The sequence below is a fragment of the Dysidea avara genome, chromosome 12, assembly GCF_963678975.1.
Source record: "Dysidea avara chromosome 12, odDysAvar1.4, whole genome shotgun sequence".
Classification (NCBI taxonomy): Eukaryota; Metazoa; Porifera; class Demospongiae; order Dictyoceratida; family Dysideidae; genus Dysidea; species Dysidea avara.
In genome coordinates, this window is record NC_089283.1 from 10928325 (window position 1) to 10947890 (window position 19566).

The 19566-nt window shown below is 37.9% G+C and overlaps 2 protein-coding genes across 2 annotated transcripts in view; one reads left to right on the forward strand and one right to left on the reverse strand.

The window, feature by feature from the left end:
* Nucleotides 1-17610, reverse strand: part of LOC136240298 (uncharacterized) — a 73044-nt gene extending 55434 nt beyond the window's left edge. The window contains exons 1-3 of the mRNA XM_066031242.1: nt 17555-17610; nt 17287-17428; nt 17153-17230 (exon numbers count right to left, since the gene is read on the reverse strand). Of these exons, the coding sequence (XP_065887314.1) occupies nt 17153-17230; nt 17287-17428; nt 17555-17568 (234 nt within the window). The 5' untranslated portion in view covers nt 17569-17610. The remainder of the gene's footprint in view (nt 1-17152; nt 17231-17286; nt 17429-17554) is intronic.
* A 183-nt stretch (nt 17611-17793) lies between these two features.
* Nucleotides 17794-18549, forward strand: LOC136239832 (TNF receptor-associated factor 4-like). Its single transcript, XM_066030583.1, has one exon. The coding sequence runs from the start codon at nt 17794-17796 to the stop codon at nt 18547-18549; it is 756 nt and encodes a 251-aa protein (XP_065886655.1).
* The last annotated feature ends 1017 nt before the right edge of the window (nt 18550-19566 follow it).

The window sequence follows — 19566 nt, forward strand, 5'->3', positions numbered from 1 at the left end:
CATATGAAAAATGTGCTATCTCCATAGGTAAGGTGTAACAAATCGCTTGTACATTGGGATATTATGCACAGTTTTTAAGAAGGCACACAGTTACAGCAAGAAAAGATGATAATGGTTATGAACATGTATATATCAAAATACAGAGTTGTTGTAACTCGATATACTGGAGATTGTATATTGGATAACATATTATAGCTATATGCCTGATGTCAATCAAATGTTATATATTTGTGCAACATTTTTTTCTATTTGTGTATATAATAGCAGCTGCGCAAATCATAGCTACAGGCTATGAGAATGAGAGAATACTGACAATCTTAAGATTAGGTACTGGGCAATCAACTGGTTTGCCTAGGGGGATTTTTATTGACAATAGCAAGTTGCTATAATACAGTTGTGCGCCCATATTTGTGCAGCAGTATTTCAATACAACTTTAGTTTGGTGTATTGCACGAGATATTGTATTCGATGTCTTTGAGCCTCCAATGCTCCATTCCTATTAGTCATGGAAGAGGAAGATAGCTACGACATGCACTTGGACCAGAACGTGACAACGGTACGCTGAGTTGACCAGAATTTAGGAGTTCATAAAATGCGCAGTTTTCGTACAATATTACGGTAAATCACAAATGTGCAACAATTTATAAATTGTTGCTATAAATTGTTACGCAAATTATGAATTCACAAAATGCGCAACGCAATTTATAAACTGCGCAAATTCACAAATTGCACCTAACACTATTACTGTATATAACAATACTAAATCACTATAGCTAGTATTGTTAAACAAATTCAGTAATTTAAAAATCATCAGTGACTACTTCTGTTTGCAGGGTATCATCATTTGAGCCCATGTCGAAGTCATTGTCGCTACTACTACTACTGTCATCACTTTCAAAATTACTGTTATTGCAAGAATTATGGGAATTGTCAGTACGTACATTTGTGCAACCTTGGCACAAGCATCCTGGACCACAAAAGCTGTTCTTCTTTCGGTATCCACAAATGTGAGTCTTGCACCCCTTTTTACAACTGCACCCTTAAGTAAAAAATCTATACTACGTTGGGTTTTTTGCTGTACTTCATCTGATTCTGTATAGGTGCCATCAGAGAATCTCCAACCAGACTTTTCTGGAGGAGGAAGAGATGAATAGATATCTGAAAGAGATGAATTCCTCCACATTTCTACTATCTAACATGTACGTAGCCAATGTCTCCATAAAGATGTGTAAGATGGCATTCTCTCATCCCAAGTATACGTAGTGATTTTAATAATAACTACAGACTGTATTTGATGAAGCCACTTACCATGCTTTGCTTCTGGATCTAATGATAACTCTAGTAGATTAAATATATGCTTTGGTGTTTGATGACCATACATAGGAGGCGAAAGGGTGCTACAGTTGGGGGTGCCCAAAATTTCTGGTGGAAGTAGTACATGTAGGTGTGCGAAGGGGGGTCTGGGGGCATGCCGCCCCAGGAAAATTTTGAAATTTAGGTGTCAGGAGATAGAATTTGGAGGCATTTTCGGTGGTTTTAGCTGTTAATCAAACACTATTACTTTTAATACATGCTTGACTGTTGTATTAGGGTGACTGCTCTATTGGGGTAACTGCTCTATTAGAGTATTTCGATCATGATTGACAAGTTTCCTGAAGTTCACGTGACGACTACTGCACAATACAGCTTTGAGTTGGGGGTGCTCAGCACCCCCAGTAAAATAGTTGGGGGTGCTCCAGCAGCACCCCCTCTTCTGCCGCCTATGCCATATTGTAAAAGCTGATAAATGTTTTTAAATAGTTGGTGCCTACCAATCTAACTAGATGAATAAAAAATTGGAAATTGTTAAAATGGGAATAGGGATTGCTGAAAAAAGCCACAAAATAAGAAGGGATCGCTGGGTTGGTAATGTAAACCACAAATCCCTATTTTGACTCACTTCAAAATGACAGAGCATGTAGGTAAAGATTTATGACAGAGAGTGAAAATAGGGATTTGTGGTTTACATTACCACCCCAGCGATCCCTTCTTGTTTTGTGGTTTTTTTCAGCGATCCCTATTCCCATTTTAAAAATTTCAATTTGTTATTCATCTAGTTTGTGTACTTTTTATTAATTCAGTAATGGATTATGAAGATGACTGTTGTGAATAGTGTAATTTTGCATTCTGCATAGTAGCACCATCAACATTTCAGTACACACATAAAACTGATCAAATTGCACTATGCCTACAGACTGAGAGTCTCCTAATATGAGCTACAATTTACATTACTGGTGTCTTTAATAGCTGTCAAATTCAGTGCAAGGATTGTTGTTATACACTTGACTGCATTATACATCAGGGTGAACTCCCTTCAGACTGGAAGAGGGCACATGTAACACCAGCATACAAGCAAGGACCGCATACTAATCCATTGAACTATAGACCTATATCGTTGACTATATTTGCTGCAAGTTTGTTGGAACACATCATCTCCTCAGCAATATCTTCTCATGCTATTGACTACAATATCATGTGTACAAATTAACATGGATTTCTTTGATTGATAATAAAGACTGTGGTGAATAGTGTAATTTTGCATTCAGCATAGTAATGCTGTCAACGTTTCAGTACAAACATGAAACTGATCAAATTGCAATGTACATACCGACTGAGAGTCTCCCAGTATGAGCTATAATTTACATTACTGGTGCCTTTAATAGCTGTAAAATTCAGTGCAAGGGTTGCTGTTATACACTTGACTGCATTTTTAGAGTATTTACATGACTGCTCTATTAGAGTATTTAATCTGGATAACCTGCCTACGTACAATAATCACGGAGTGAAAAAACCCACCTTGCAACAAAGTCATCAGCCCAGATTAAGCTTCCTGGCCTATACATTTAATAAAGACAGATCAAGACACACGGTAGTGTGTCGTGCTTCCCAAGAAGCCGGCACGTAACACCCGTGAGTATATTGACAGGAAGAAAGAAAATGCAATTTTCGCACCTATGTAGCTCTGTGCTTCCTTGATGAAACAAGACGATTTTTGCTGTGGACATGCCCTCCAACTTCAGCACTCCACATTCCAAATTTGAGCAAAATTGCTTCACGCGTTCCCGAGATATGTGACTTCAAAAATTGGCTCAGTTCTTTGTTGTTTTTTTCCTTCTTTTTCTTGTCGCACATTTACAAAAAACTACTATAAACGCGAACGCCACATCCGATTACCTTGAAATGTGGCACACTGAAGGGGGATATAAAGACGCATCTTGGTACCAACTTTGGCTGGAATACGATAAACAGGTAAAGAGTTATGAGCGATTATTCACGAAAAATAACACCAATATGTTGTCACGCCTACAGGGTAAACCGTGTATGGGAAGAAGCTGAAAATCGGTGGGTGAATAGGTTAACTATTGAACCTCAAACCGTTTGTGGTTTGAAAGAAATTGAGCTAAAAACCAGGAAGATACAATGAAAAATCCAACAGTGTGTAACAATTACACAATCAAGATTAGCTAATAAAAAAAACGACTGCTTGCCATGCCTACCAAATAAACCGCTTGGGATAATGCTTTGAAAATCATTGTACAGATGGAGTAATCATCTTAGAAAGGCTCATCAATGGTGTAGAAGAAACAGACTTAAAGCCACGGAGTTATAACACGAAATCCAACTTCGTGCAGCAAGTGCGAGATTGAGATACTCTAATAGAGCAGTCATCCTAATAGAGCAGTCACACTGAAAAGAATTCAAGAGATCAGCTAGAAACAAGAAACCTGTATAGAGATCAGCTACACACAAGTCACCCTGTAGAGAGATCAGCTAGAAGAAGTTACCTTGTAGGGAGTTCATGCAACTATGGAAAGAGATAGTTCAACTAGAAGAAATCACCTTGTAAAGTTCAGCTACAAAGAAACCACCATGTAGAGAGTTCAGCTACAAACAAATCTCCCTGTAGAGAGATCAATAGAAGAAGTTACCTTGCAAAGAGTTCAGCTACAAAGAAACCATCATGTAGAGAGTTCAGCTACAAACAAATCTCCCTGTAGAGAGAACAGCTAGAAGAAGTTACCTTGTAGAGAGTTCAGCTACAAAGAAACCATCATGTAGAGAGATCAGCTACAAACAAATCTCCCTGTAGAGAGATCAGCTGGAAGAAGTTACCTTGTAGAGAGTTCAGCTTCAAACAAATCGCCCTGTAGAAAGATCAGCTAGAAGAGGTCACCTTGTAGAGAGTTCAGTTACAAAGAAACGACCATGTAGAGAGCTCAGCTACAAACTAGTGACCTAGAGACATCAGCTAGAAAAAGTTACCTTGTAGAGAGTTCAGCTACAAAGAAACCATTATTTAAAGAGCTCAGCTGCAAACAAATCACCATGTAGAGAGATCAGCTAGAAGAAGTTATCTTGTAGATAGTTCAGCTACAAACAAATCACCCTGTAGAGAGATCAGCTAGAAGAAGTTAACTTGTACAGAGTTCAGCTACAAAGAAACCATCATTTAGAGAGTTCAGCTTTAGAGTTTAGCTGCAAACAAATCACCTGTAGAGAGTTCAGCTACAAACAAATCTCCCTGTAGAGAGATCACTAGAAGAAGTTACCTTGTACAGAGTTCAGCTACAAACAAATCACCCTGTAGAAAGATCAGCTAGAATAAGTCACCTTGTAGAAAGTTCAGTTACAAAGAAACCACCATGTAGAGAGTTCAGCTACAAACTAGTGACCTTGTAGAGACATAAGCTAGAAAAGTTACCTTGTAGAGAGTTCAGCTACAAAGAAACCATTCTGTAAAGAGCTCAGCTGCAAACAAATCGCCTGTACAGAATTCAGCTACAAACAAATCACCCTGTAGAGAGATCAGCTAGAAGAAGTTACCTTGTAGATCGTTCAGCTACAAACAAATCACCCTGTAGAGAGATGAGCTAGAAGAAGTTACCTTGTAGAGAGTTCAGCTACAAAGAAACCATTCTGTAAAGAGCTCAGCTGCAAACAAATCGCCTGTATAGAATTCAGCTACAAACAAATCACCCTGTAGAGAGATCAGCTAGAAGAAGTTACCTTGTAGATGATTCAGATACAAACAATTCACCCTGTAGAGAGAGCATCTAGAAGAAGTCACCTTGTAGAGTGTTCAGTTACAAAGAAACCACCATGGAGATTTCTGTAATCAATTTATTATGTATTATATATAAACTTTGAACATTTACTGATAAAATATTTAAAGTACATCTACTTCATCTTTTCTTCTTCCTGTGGTAAAAAAAGAGATAGGTTAAAAAGTGCCAAAGCTGGCCATAGGCCGGCTTTGGGGTATACAAATACAAAAAGAAATGAAATCTAATCCAAAACAGCCAAGCTGTAAAAAAAGTGTGCGGCCCTCAAAAAGGCTATGGTGAAAACAGATGTGAAATCCAAGGTGGCGCCAAGAAATGGCTGTGATGGTAGGTTAATAGTAAAAATTTTAATAATGACACTTCAGGTGAATTTTGTGCCAAGACTAAGCGGCACAAAAATTCACCTGAATTCTCGTTATTAAAATTTTTACCATAAACCTACCATCACAGCCATTTCTTGGCTGCCACCTTGGATTTCACATCTTTTTTCACAATACCCTTTTTGAGGGCCGCACACCTTTTTTACAGCTTGGCTGTTTTGGATTAGATTCTATTAGCCACAAGCAGTGCACACCAAAGAACCAAACTTTGAGTGTGATCTTGTATGGCTTCTCGAGCATAATGGCGTTTTGGCAAGAAGAAACAGTCCAGTTTGGGCTGTTTCCATCTGAAAATGAAATCAAAAACAGGTCATGGACACACACAATGATCCATTCAGCAAGCCTTGCTACTTTTTATCCCAGGATTCTCCTTGTAAATTTCGCTATGCCTGTGAAAGAATAATAATATTATGAATAATAAGAAGCTAAGAATCAAGACACACGGTAGTGTGTCGTGCGGCCCAAGAAGCTGGCGCGTAACACCCGTGAGTATATTGACAGGAAGAAAGAAAACACAACTTTCGCACCTCCGTACCTCTGTGCTGCCTTGATGAAACAAGACGACTTTTGCTGTGGACACTCCCTCCAACTTCAGCACACCACATTCCAAATTTGAGCAAAATCGCTTCATGCGTTCCCGAGACATGCGACTTCAAAATGTGGCTTAGTTTCATTGTTTGTTTTTTTCTTCTTACTTTTCTTCCTCTTGTCGCACACTTACAAAAACTGCTCTAAAACACGAAAGCCACATCCGATTGCCTTGAAATTTGGCACACAGAAGGGGGGTATAAAGGCGCATCTCGGTACCAACTTTGGCTGGAATACAATAAACTGGCAAAGAGTTATGAGTGATTATTCACGAAAAATAACACCAATATGTTGTCACGCCTACAGGTTGTCACGCCTACAGGTTAAACCGCGTATGAAAAGAAGCTGAAAATTGGTGGGTGAATAGGTTAACTATTGAACCTCAAACCTTTTGTGGTTTGACAGAAATTGAGCTAAAAACCAGGAAGATACAATGAAAAAACCAACACTGTGTAACATTTACGCAATCGAGATTCGCTAATAAAAAAACGATTACTTGCCCCGCCTACCAGATAAACCGCTTGGGGTAATGCTTTGAAAATCATTGTACAGATGGAGTAGTCATCTTAGAAAGGCTCATCAATGGTGTAGAAGAATCAGACTTAAAGCCACGGAGTTATAACACGAAATCCAACTTGGTGCAGCAAGTGCGAGATCGAGATACTCTAATAGAGCAGTCACCCTGAAGAGAATTGAAGAGATCAGTTAGAAACAAGAAACCTGTATAGAGATCAGCTACACACAAGTCACCCTGTAGAGAGATCAGCTAGAAGAAGTTACCTTGTAGGGAGTTCATGCAACTATGGAAAGAGATAGTTCAACTAGAAGAAATCACCTTGTAGAGTTCAGCTACAAAGAAACCACCATGTAGAGATTTCAGTTACAAACAAATCGTCCTGTAGAGAGATCAATAGAAGAAGTTACCTTGCAGAGAGTTCAGCTACAAAGAAACCATCATGTAGAGAGTTCAGCTACAAACAAATCTCCCTGTAGAGAGAACAGCTAGAAGAAGTTACCTTGTAGAGAGTTCAGCTACAAAGAAACCATCATGTAGAGAGTTCAGCTACAAACAAATCTCCCTGTAGAGAGAACAGCTAGAAGAAGTTACCTTGTAGAGAGTTCAACTTCAAACAAATCACCCTGTAGAAAGATCAGCTAGAAGTAGTCACCTTGTAGAGAGTTCAGTTACAAAAAAACGACCATGTAGAGAGCTCAGCTACAAACTAGTGACCTTGTGGAGACATCAGCTAGAAGAAGTTACCTTGTAGAGAGTTCAGCTACAAAGAAACCATTCTTTAAAGAGCTCAGCTGCAAATAAATCACCTCTACAGAATTCAGCTACAAACAAATCACCCTGTAGAAAGATCAGCTAGAAGAAGTTATCTTGTAGAGAGTTCAGTTACAAAGGAACCATCATGTAGAGAATTCAGCTACAAACAAATCACCCTGTAGAGACCATCAGCTAGAAGAAGTTATCTTGTAGAGAGTTCAGCTACAAAGAAACCATCATTTAGAGAGTTCAGCTTCAAACAAATCAACTGTGGAAAGTTCAGCTACAAACAAATCTCCCTGTAGAGAGATCACTAGAAGAAGTTACCTTGTACAGAGTTCAGCTACAAACAAATCACCCTGTAGAAAGATCAGCTAGAAGAAGTCACCTTGTAGAAAGTTCAGTTACAAAGAAACCACCATGTAGAGAGTTCAGCTACAAACTAGTGACCTTGTAGAGACATAAGCTAGAAAAGTTACCTTGTAGAAAGTTCAGCTACAAAGAAACCATTCTGTAAAGAGCTCAGCTGCAAACAAACCACCTGTACAGAATTCAGCTACAAACAAATCTCCCTGTAAAGAGATCAGCTAGAAGAAATTACCTTGTAGATAATTCAGCTACAAACAAATCACCCTGTAGAAAGATCAGCTAGAAGAAGTCACCTTGTAGAGAGTTCAGTTACAAAGAAACCACCATGTAGAGAGTTCAGCTACAAACTAGTGACCTTGTAGAGACATAAGCTAGAAAAGTTACCTTGTAGAGAGTTCAGCTACAAAGAAACCATTCTGTAAAGAGCTCAGCTGCAAACAAACCACCTGTACAGAATTCAGCTACAAACAAATCATCCTGTAGAGAGGTCAGCTAGAAGAAATTACCTTGTAGATAGTTCAGCTACAAACAAATCACCCTGTAGAAAGATCAGTTAGAAGAAGTTACCTTGTAGAGAGTTCAGCTACAAAGAAACCATTTTGTAAAGAGCTCAGCTGCAAACAAATCACCTGTACAGAATTCAGCTACAAACAAATCACTCTGTTGAGAGATCAGCTAGAAGAAGTTACCTTGTAGATCGTTCAGCTACAAACAAATCACCCTGTAGGGAGATCAGCTAGAAGAAGTTACCTTGTAGAGAGTTCAGCTACAAAGAAACCACCATGTAGAGAATTCAGCTGTAAAGAAATCACCCTGTATAAAATTCTGCCACAAACAAATTGCCCTGTAAAAAAAGATCAGTTAGAAGAAGTTACCTTGTAGAGAGTTCATCTACAAAGAAACCATTCTGTAAAGAGCTCAGCTACAAACAAATCACCTGTAGAGAGATCAGCTAGAAGAAGTTACCTTGTAGATCGTTCAGCTACAAACAATTCACCCTGTAGAGAGAGCATCTAGAAGTCACCTTGTAGAGTGTTCAGTTACAAAGAAACCACCATGGAGATTTCTGTAATCAATATATGTATTATATATATATATATATATATAATTTGTACATTTAGTGATAAAATATTTAAAGTACATCTACTTCATCTTTTCTTCTTCCTGTGGTAAAGAAAAAAAGATAAGTTAAAAAGGTCCCAAATATGGCCGGCTTTGGGGTATACAAATACAAAAAGAAATGAAATCTAATCCAAAACAGCCAAGCTGTAAAAAAAGTGTGCGTCCCTCAAAAAGGCTATGGTGAAAAAAGATGTGAAATCCAAGGTGGCGGCCAAGAAACGGCTGTGATGATAGGTTAATGGTAAAAATTTTAATAATGACAATTCAGGCGAATTTTGTGCCAAGACCAAGCAGCACAAAAATTCACCTGAATTGTCGTTATTAAAATTTTTACTATTAACCTACCACCACAGCCATTTCTTGGACGCCACCTTGGATTTCACATCTTTTTACACCATAGCCTTTTTGAGGACCACACACTTTTTTTACAGCTTGGCTGTTTTGGATTAGATAATAATAACTAGATGAATTAAAAATTGGAAATTTTAAAATGGGAATAGGGATTGCTGAAAAAAGCCACCAAATAAGAAGGGATCGCTGGGGTGGTAATATAAACCACAAATCCCTATTTTGACTATCTGTCATAAATCTTTAGTTACATGCTCTGTCATTTTGAAGTGAGTCAAAATAGAGATTGGTGGTTTACATTACCACCCCAGCGATCCCTTCTTGTTTGACTATCTGTCATAAATCTTTAGTTACATGCTCTGTCATTTTGAAGTGAGTCAAAATAGGGATTTGTTGGTTTACATTACCACCCCAGCGATCCCTTCTTGTTTGGTGGCTTTTTTTAGCGATCCCTATTCCCATTTTAAAATTTCCAATTTTTAATTCATCTAGTTTGTGTACTTTTTAAAATTAATCCAGTAATGGATTATGAGATTTCTTTTGTTGATAATAAAGACTGTTGTGAATAGTGTAATTTTGCATTCTGCATAGTAACGCTGTCAACATTTCAGTACACACATGAAACTGATCAAATTGCAATGTGCATACAGACTGAGAGTCTCCTAATATGAGCTACAATTTACATTACTGGTGCCTTTAATAGCTGTAAAATTCAGTGCAAGGATTGCTGTTATACACTTGACTGCATTTTTAGAGTATTTACATGACTGCTCTATTAGAGTATTTAATCTGGATAACCCGCCCACGTACAATAATCACTGAGCGAAAAACCACCTTGCAACAAAGTCAACCACCTTGCAACAAAAACCACCATGCAACAAACCTCCTTGTAAACTTCATTATGTCTGTGTGAAAGAATAATTATACAACCAAGTACTAAGAATAATACGAAACGCGGTTAAAATTACGTCATAAATAAATAATAATTAATGTTTGAGAAAACTATGAGGCCTAGAGACATAAACTAACCGGGGATCGATTCGCCTGTGAACGAAGGCACAAACGTATAATCGTTGTACCTGTTCATGCTGATGACTTGACCCTGGTGAGGCTATTAGGTGGTGAAGGCACAATCCCCAAATCAACTCAATATGTCACAGTAGTGACAGATACAACACAATAGTGGCATCGTAACTAAAGGTCACCAGTAGCTAAGTGCCAGTACATTATTGGTGTGGTAATGGCACAGTGATGTGTACACAAAATTATGTATACAAAACGTACAGGAGAGAACTATGCATTATTGCAGTATTGTATGCAGCAATACATTATAGGCAACATCAACAGATAAAAATTATTAGCCAATATACAGTAAAGTATCAACATCAACTAGAGCTAAATAAGGTTCATCAGTGGTGTAGCAATGGCACAGTGACGGGTGACACACTATAATTATGCATACACAACTTGCAGGAGATAGCTACACAATACTGTAAGAGTGGGTTGTTTTGAGTTGAAGGATGCTTTTCAAGGTGGTTTTTAGGTGTGCGTTCTATTAGGAGTTTTGCAAAAAAAACATGGGCGATCTCTATTATGAATCCACTATCGTGGTTCATGTTATGAACAAACGGGCATATTTCAGTTTTGTCTGAAATACACATACTGTTTCCTTTTCACTTGATACTTACTAGTGGACCTATACTCATTGCAAGAACCACCAGAGGGTTGTTTTGAGTTGAAGGATGCAGGTGATCTTTAGGTGTGCGTTCTATTAGGAGTTTTGCAAAAAACATGGGCGATCCCTATTATGAACCCACTATCGTGGTTCATGATAAAGCCAAGATCCATCATCCTTATTACTTGGCAGAGTCTTGTGTAGGCAACCTATGAATTCTGCATGCTGATAAAAACTATTAAGTATAGTTGCTAGAGATGGACCGATACCACTTTTTACCGATACTTCCGATACAAGTATTTGTACTGAAATTATCTGCTGATACCGATTCCGATACCGACACTAAGCATTGAAGCCTAGACAAGTTTATTATAGAAATTTTATTGTTGTGGTACACATAGCTAACTATTAAATTATCACAGTAATTGTTCAGTTTGATTGATCCCAGTTCAATCAAGTTTCAATATATTCCTTGTCCAAACATGATAATTAACATCATTGTGGATTACCAATTTCTTGATTCGAGGTAGTTTTCTTGTAAGTTTATTGATTAGGTAATTAATTGTGTGGGCGTCCAATAATTCTACAATGTTTGTTGCATCTACAATGTTTGTTGCAGCCTTGCAACCAAACCTTTTCATGAAAAAGCAAGCCAAGTAGTCATAAACTTATTCTTTGAGAAACAACTGCACTGTCATTTAATTACAAAGGATTCACATGCTGTAATATATTAGAATACAAACAAGCAATTGTAGCAATACTTGAAAAGAGTAACAAAGGCTTATTTCGCTACTTTGTTAGCCCAACTAAGTTATTTGCTACTGGAAACTTAGCTAGAGATGGTTTAATAAAAGTGGTGAGTGTCTACTGGTGGTATCTGTATACCTCGTAATACCGATACCAATCCAAAGTAGTATCAGCATCGATACTGATACTGGTATCGGTCCACCTTTAATAGTTGCCTTCCCTAATGATTTGAAGAATGATACAAAGTCACACCCAGTGCAAATAAACAAAACCTGTAAAATTTCAGAAATACTGTGACTTGGTAAGGTAACTAAGTCAGGATCGTTCAGTGATGCCGTTTGTAAATTGTTTAGGTATAAATACTTCCTTTCAGTTGCATGAAAAACATTCAGTAGGATTACGTATTGTTTGGTGTCTCTGTTCAGTAAACCTAAGCCTAGTGTCAGTGTCTGGAGAATGAATCAGTGGCCCATGTTTGGCATGCGTGTCTCCATATCCTATTGTCAGCCTCTTCTGCATTGGATCAATATGTAGTTGTTAGTTCAGGAACTAATTCATTGGCAGATAAAATGATAGCATCATTCTCATTTTCTCCTGTGAAACATCCATATCTTTTGGGTTCCCTTAGTAATAATCTACCTTGCTGCAGTAAGAATAGTCCTATTGACTCTATGATGGAACGCTTACATTCTCTGCAGTCTAAATAGTCCTGCCATCTAGGTGGTATATTGCTGGTTGAGGAAAAATACAATATTGATGTTCAGTGTTTGTTTTGTTGCATCGTCTACGATGTTCAAATGCTTTAGGGTTGAAATCCCTTCCTCTAGGCTTTTCAAATATTAAATGTACTTCATTAGTTCATGCTTTATAGTACTGAATTATGAGCTGGTTGAAAAGTAATAAACTGTAATCTTGTATTGTTTTGTTTCGTCGTAATGGTTTAATGTTAATAAAAACATAGCATCTAGTACAACTTGTGGTGTCCATGGTGGACAGATAGTAAAAACTGGTGGTTCTGTTGTTCTGTAACGACTCTGTAGTTTGTGTGTCCAGTGACTTTTGTTGCCTTTGTGAGGATGGCCTTCTTCATCTGCAAGAGCTCGTGGGTACAAAGAATATTGTAGTTCATCATCAATGATGTCAAATTGTGAGTTATGCTTACGCCATGCCATGCTAACTGTCTACGCATACATTGTATTATTTGTTTGAAATCTTTTTCTTTGTGGCTTGACCTTGTCTTCTTGGTTTTATCTATCTTCATTGTTAGTATTCTCTTGTGTCAGACTGGTGCATAAACAGTACTTGGTTGTTTCAAAATATAATACTTTACATATGTTTCAAAAGACTGGTTACCTATTTGTAAACAGAAAAACATATCACTTGCTTGTTCTGTTGTTGCTTTTTGTCCTGTAAATACATTAAGTATTCCTCTGCTGTTAATAGTCAATGGTAGTTCAAATAGCTTGTTGGTATTAATTGCTGTCCACATTTGTATGATGTTCTCTTCTTGCTGCTTAGCTAATGGTGTGGTATCTGCAATTGTGTTGGTTTGTGTGGCTACTTTACCTTTCTCAGGAAATAACTGTTCTTCCAGGTTCTTATAAATCTTAATTCTATCATTGTGAAATAGTGTGGTATTCTGCATGTAAGCATCAGTTGGGTGCACAACAGCAGCCTTTGGGTCTTTATTTATGCACATATCATGAGCCTCATCAAGTGCTACTGCGTGCCACTTCTGTCTTGTAATGTTGACTGTAAACCTACTAAACTTTAAGCATGTTAAAATTGATCTGGGATATTTTTGAATATCTGCCAAGTGATGTGAGATGATTCTTTGGTATGTAGTGTGGTCAAATACTCCAAACAGAGGGGCCACCAATTTTAGGCTAGACATGTGCATGTCCCAGTTACTTTCTCTAATTGTTAAGTAGAGACTATCGTAGCAGTAACAATCATTAAATAAAAATTGCACCCATAATTTCCATGTGTCATTCATTTGTTGTGGGAAAAAAATTAATAAACTTATTTTATATGTTAGAATCATTTAGTAATTGTTCTATTTGTAAAGCTACACTGTCAGTTGTTGGTTTTCTTGTATAGCAATGGCTATAATACATGTAGCACTTTCAACAATGTTCTTTGAATCAGTGTTTGTAATGTACACGTTTAATATTTCTCTGTATAGAGCTTCCCAAACTTGCAATAAAAATTGGTGCGTGCACTTAAAGTTACTGCAACCTAACGTCCAGTGAAGTAAATGTTGCACCCTGAAAACCTGATGCTTTAGCTAGCTCCCTTAGGACAGCGTTATAATATAGCTTCATAAGAACTGGTTGAAAATTCTTTAATATGTGCTAGTCACCAGGAGAAATCAATAGTTCATCTAATGCCTTGCCATATGTAGTTTTAATGTTCATTAAAATTAATGCTGATAATTATGTTTTGCCATCTCCCACAAGCACTATCCAGCCTTCTTGTACTTTGTCTTCAAACTTTTCTAACACTTCTTCTGCAACCAAAGACATTGTTTTGTCACTATCAGGGTTTTCGTTGATCAATTCCATATAGTGTACACATGAACCTTGTAGTTGAATAGGAAAACTTACATTTAAAAAGTACTGCATGTCTCTCAAAATGGTGGCTTCATTGGATGTTGGTGAAGTGAACATTTTTGAAATACATACATTAACATAATTTTCTTTGAGTTCCTCTTTTTGTTTGTGTTCATTTACGTTCTCAAAAAATTGTCTAATGTTAATGTTGTTACAGGTGGCTGACCAATCAAGTTAATCCCTACAGACTGGGCCTGACAACCAGCTTTCCAGGCTACTTTCATTAATGGATTTTGTTAGATCTCTTGGTGTAACTGTTCTCATTCATTTTGGTCCAACTCTACCCAACTTATGTGGAGAGTTACCTGGAGATCAGCATTGAAACCGGGTCAGGTCATCCGGGTCAAGTCACGTGGAACCAAACCCACTGACTGATTTTAAATTATAAACTTACTGGCTTAGTTATCACATAACTACTCGTTTACTCGTTTACACAAATTGAATGCTCAAAACACAGTCTCGCTCACTTGAGACTACCCAAAACATAGCTCTTATCGCACGCCTCAGCTTTAATTAATCCGGGTCAATCCGGGTCAGTAGTGATCTGGTTTCAATGCTGCTGGAGATGATGATCTCCTTCGATGTTGAGTGTACGTTAGTGGCTGTGGTGTGTCTTCTATATCAGGTTGTGTTTGCCTCAGTGTCATAACATTGTCTTCTATGGCTGTAGGATGGTACATAAGTAATGGATCTGGCTGTACAAGTTGTAAGGTAGTACCACGATAGCTACGATTTTGACCTCCACAGTACAGTAAATGGTTTTCTAGCATACCAGTATCAAAATTATTGACAGATGCTATTGTAAATACATTGCTGTTCAGCTCGTCCCATATATCTGTACACCGTCTACCTTCTGCATGTTGGGTAACAAATCTGTTATGTGCATCTGATGAACTTGTACACCCTCCTAGTCTGTGTTAGTATCTTTAATAGATGACGTGATCCAGAAAAAACTTCTACTGTATCAGCAAGGATGTTGTGCATTGGTGTTAGGTGTTTGGGATTTTTACAAAAAAGCAGTAGACATAGTTATAAAGTAAATGCAAACCTTTTAAACATGGCTGCTTACTGAGGTACTTGCTTCTTGCCTTGCACTTACTGCTGATGTTAACAATTGTACCAGTAAAGAGTTTTTATTGTCAGTACGTGTCCACATTAAGTACAATAAACTTTTATGGGTTGATAACCTGCTTGCAGTAAACGATTCACAATTTTGCTTACCTGGTAGAATATTAGTTTATCTGTCCTTTTGTGCTCAAGAATTTTAGCGTGAATTGTTTTATCATCGTCAACATGCGTGCTACCATTACTTAGTGCCCATGAAAGACTAGCTAGTCAGTATATATGTCTCCTCCCTTACAATACAATATTGTTCCAAACCTTTTGTGTATGCATTTGTATGACATGTGTTGGTTAAGGTATAAAATCAGATGAAAGTTAACAGATGGATAAAGAGCCAAAACGAACTAAACTTAACAGTACTTTCTCCATCCCCCAGGATTGGCGTTGGCTCAGTTCCTACTAGTACCTCTGAGTGTGTGTCCAGAAATACATTGGACACCCATGGAAGAAGCACTGCTTTCTGGTGTATCAAATGTTCAGCCACAAATATGACTGCATTCAAAATGGACTTGGAAAGATCTTATCATTAACAGTGGATGCCCATTCATGCATATATATTGTCCTTGTGGGGCAATATTGATATCACTATCTATTGTTTTCCTCAAGTGCTCGGTTACCTTTTGTGAATCAGGACTGTGTCGGTTGAAAGTTTCACCTGCCTTAGGGACGGCTCCACATGATTTACAAATTTCCTTGGGATGGAATACATTTTGACATAGCGAAAAACTGCTCTCAATACTGTGTAGATTAAACAAGGCCTTAATCTCATTTAGTGGTGCAAATGATGGTTTTATTAACCTCACACTCCAAATTGGCACAAATGGGATTACCATACCTTTTATTAATATCTGGGAGTGCCCCACAGGTGCTGACCCTTTTCCACTTAGGCACATAACCATCATTATTACAGTACCTCTGTGCTTCTATCACATGCTTCCTACAGATCCATTCCTCACCTTGTAAACTTTGATCACAGTGTTGTGTGATGAAGCTTTTTACTTGTAACTTTTTTTGCATTGTGACATTGCACTGTCTTTCCCCTTACAGAGACAGCACATTATTTAACTACACTATAGGCTAATGCAAACATTATTCTTGCCAACAATGTTTGAAAATACTGTATGCAAGGTATAATAAAAAAGTGTACCAAGCTTGAACATAGCATTTACCTTTTCAAAACTCAGCAATATAGCTACATCATGAAAGCAGCTTTGTTGCTAATTAACTACCACATGTTAGAACGATAATGTAACGTTATGTACGTAGAATTACGTGTGGATCAAGGCTTTCATAGGCAAGTTATGATGGTGCTAGTGACAGTTGTGGACTTAGTGTATATGGTATTCTGAAATTATATTTTAAAGGTGCCGGTTAGCAAATAAAACTGACGAAATACACGGAGGAATTGCATTTCAAGGGGGTGTCACGTAGGTACACACCGTAGGTAGATCTTTGATTGCGGTCAAAGTCTTGACTGGCTGAAAGTTCGCTTAGAATTATGACTAAGAACCTTTTTTGACCTTTGACTGGTGACTTAGTGACGATATTTCAGCACTTTTCGATTGTGGGTTGGGAGCTTTTACCTATGACCATTGAATTGGCATGATTTTGGTGGCTTTGACCTTTGACTTAGACCGCGGTCGCAGATCTACCTACAGTGAGTGCCTGTGTGTCACCTCCTTGCGTTTTGACTGGTACTTCCTCTGGTATGTACCTACATGACAATAATATGAATACAATAAAGCTGCTTAATTGATGAGTTTATATACAGCATCTAAATGCAGCAGGTATAGTAAAATGCCTATATCAGCACTTACCAACTTTAAAAGAGCCAAGTAGGGAGCTACAATTGTTCGGTTACATGCCTCCAAAGTTTCAGTAACCGATACTTTGCCCTGAGCAAGTGAATACAAGTTGCTATAGTATACAAACTCAGGCATAGCTGACTCACGTTTGCGACGTAAACATAGCTAGTTGGCCTCAGTGCTCTGTTTACCGTCGAGTGGGTCGTCGAGGAGTTTCCATCAATAGTATCGGCATCATTTGGAAGCGTTGATACGATGGATTCAGAAGATATTATAAAGCTAGTTGTCCTGCATAATGAAACACTGAAAACACCCCCACTGCATGTTCTGTCCTATGCATGGCTATCACCAGATAGTATATACTACGTATAATATCTATGCTATCACTAGAAACTGCAAAAAGACAAAACTTACAGTTCTTCCTCCATACTCTTTGTTTGTCACAGTCTCCACGCCCCTATCTATGAATCCTTCCAACGTCGCTCTTCCTACGCTCATATACGAGCAATGTGCGCAATAATCGTGCAGACGGGCCCGCGCTAATAGCACACGCGGGCTTGGTTGGGCACGAGACTAACACTACAAGCATCTGGTTAAGCTTGCGGTTAAGGTTTCGCCCATTAGAACGTTTGAGGGATCTAGGTCAACGCGTAATGAACGACGGTGTGATAAAAGACGGTGGATACGACGTGAAACTGGTGAACGAGGCGCCTGCAGAAGTAGATGTATTTTGTGTAGTGTGCACTCTAGTCCTTCGTGATCCAGTACAACTACAATGCTGCACTAGACACTTGTGCGATTCCTGTTACCAGAAGTGTGCCAAAGAAGCAAGCTCCTGTCCAGTCTGTGGCACTGTACCCACGCAAGCATTTCCAGATGGAGCTTGGGCTCGCATTGTCAAGAATCTCAAGGTGTACTGCATTAATAAACAGCGTGGGTGTTACTGGGAAAATGAATTACGTCTACTTCAAGATCACGTGGATGTGTGTTCTTGCGACATGATAGCTTGCCCTCGCAATTGTGGGTTTTCCATGGAAAGGCGTAACAAAGAGTTTCACTTAAGTAGCATCTGTCGTTTACGCCCCTTCAAATGTGAGCATTGTTCTGCTGGTGGGACCTATGAAGCCATCATGCAAGTGCACTTTAAAGAGTGTGCTGAGTACCCACTGGACTGCCCCAACAACTGTACCACTGATACAATCAAAAGGAAGAATTTGAAGGCACATATATTAGAGACTTGCCCATTGGAAATGGTTAAGTGTCAGTTTTCAGAAGTGGGATGCTCATTTATATGTCAGAGGAAAGATATGGCGAAACACTTAGATGACTGTATGCAACAACACTTGATGATGACAATGGAAACTGTCCGTCACTTAAAGCTTAGAGTACAAAGTCTAGAAGAAAAATAATGTCAAAATATTAGGAACATTAGTTGAACTTTTATACTTTATCCTGATTTTTTTATGCTGCACAACCTTCCCTGAGTTTTTAATGTCAGTGGCAATATAAAAAAATGTTAATGACGTTGCTACTTGCTATTCACTTCATGTTTTACTTACAATAAAGTTTAGGAATTTCATTATAAGCTTCTGTGTACATCTGTTCAGCCTGAAAACATGGTAAAGAGAAAAGTTGACCTTCATTTCACAGCAGAACAAACGGTTCAACTGTGATTTACATGTAAAAGTTGTGGGTTTGAGACCTGCTGGCAGCAAGGTTTCTTTTCTGCCTACTTTTCACTGTACAGCAAATACAGCGAACATTGATTACATGTGACAATTATGAAACTTTCCACATAAATTGTACCCTTCTTGTAACATTTATTTGTTGATATAGTACCATTGCAGATTTAACCTTTGCGGCCATTCTTGTATTGAAAATTCATCATTATTGTCTTATCATCCTGAAGCATTATTTTACATGGTCAAATTAAGGTCTTGCTGAAAGAAACAACTAGGTTTTTATTTAAAGACAACAAGTGATTTCATTCCAGTTATATTAATTTATATTAGCCATGAAATTCTTTGAAATTCACTACCCAATGGTAATTTACATGGATGTATACAATCACTGGACTAGACTACTGGACATATTTTGGCAAATGGTTGTAGTTATTGCTATACATTTAATGTACAATATACAAGTAGACCTGTCTACTTTGCACTACCTGTGCATTTTAGCACAATTAACACAATGAGCAGGTATCAATTGCTAATCAATCTTGAAAGAGACAGCTGGTAAGTGTGATTAAATGAAAGTAAATTACTCATCTGTTTTACAGTCAAACATTTCTTTCATGGCATGATCTCCAGAGAGTCATGACTACCATTCTTCTTATCATGGAGTATAAATCATACAGAACATGTTTAGCTATATAATAAAACCTAATAAAAGTAATGGTCTTCCAAGTCAGCAAAATTAAGTGA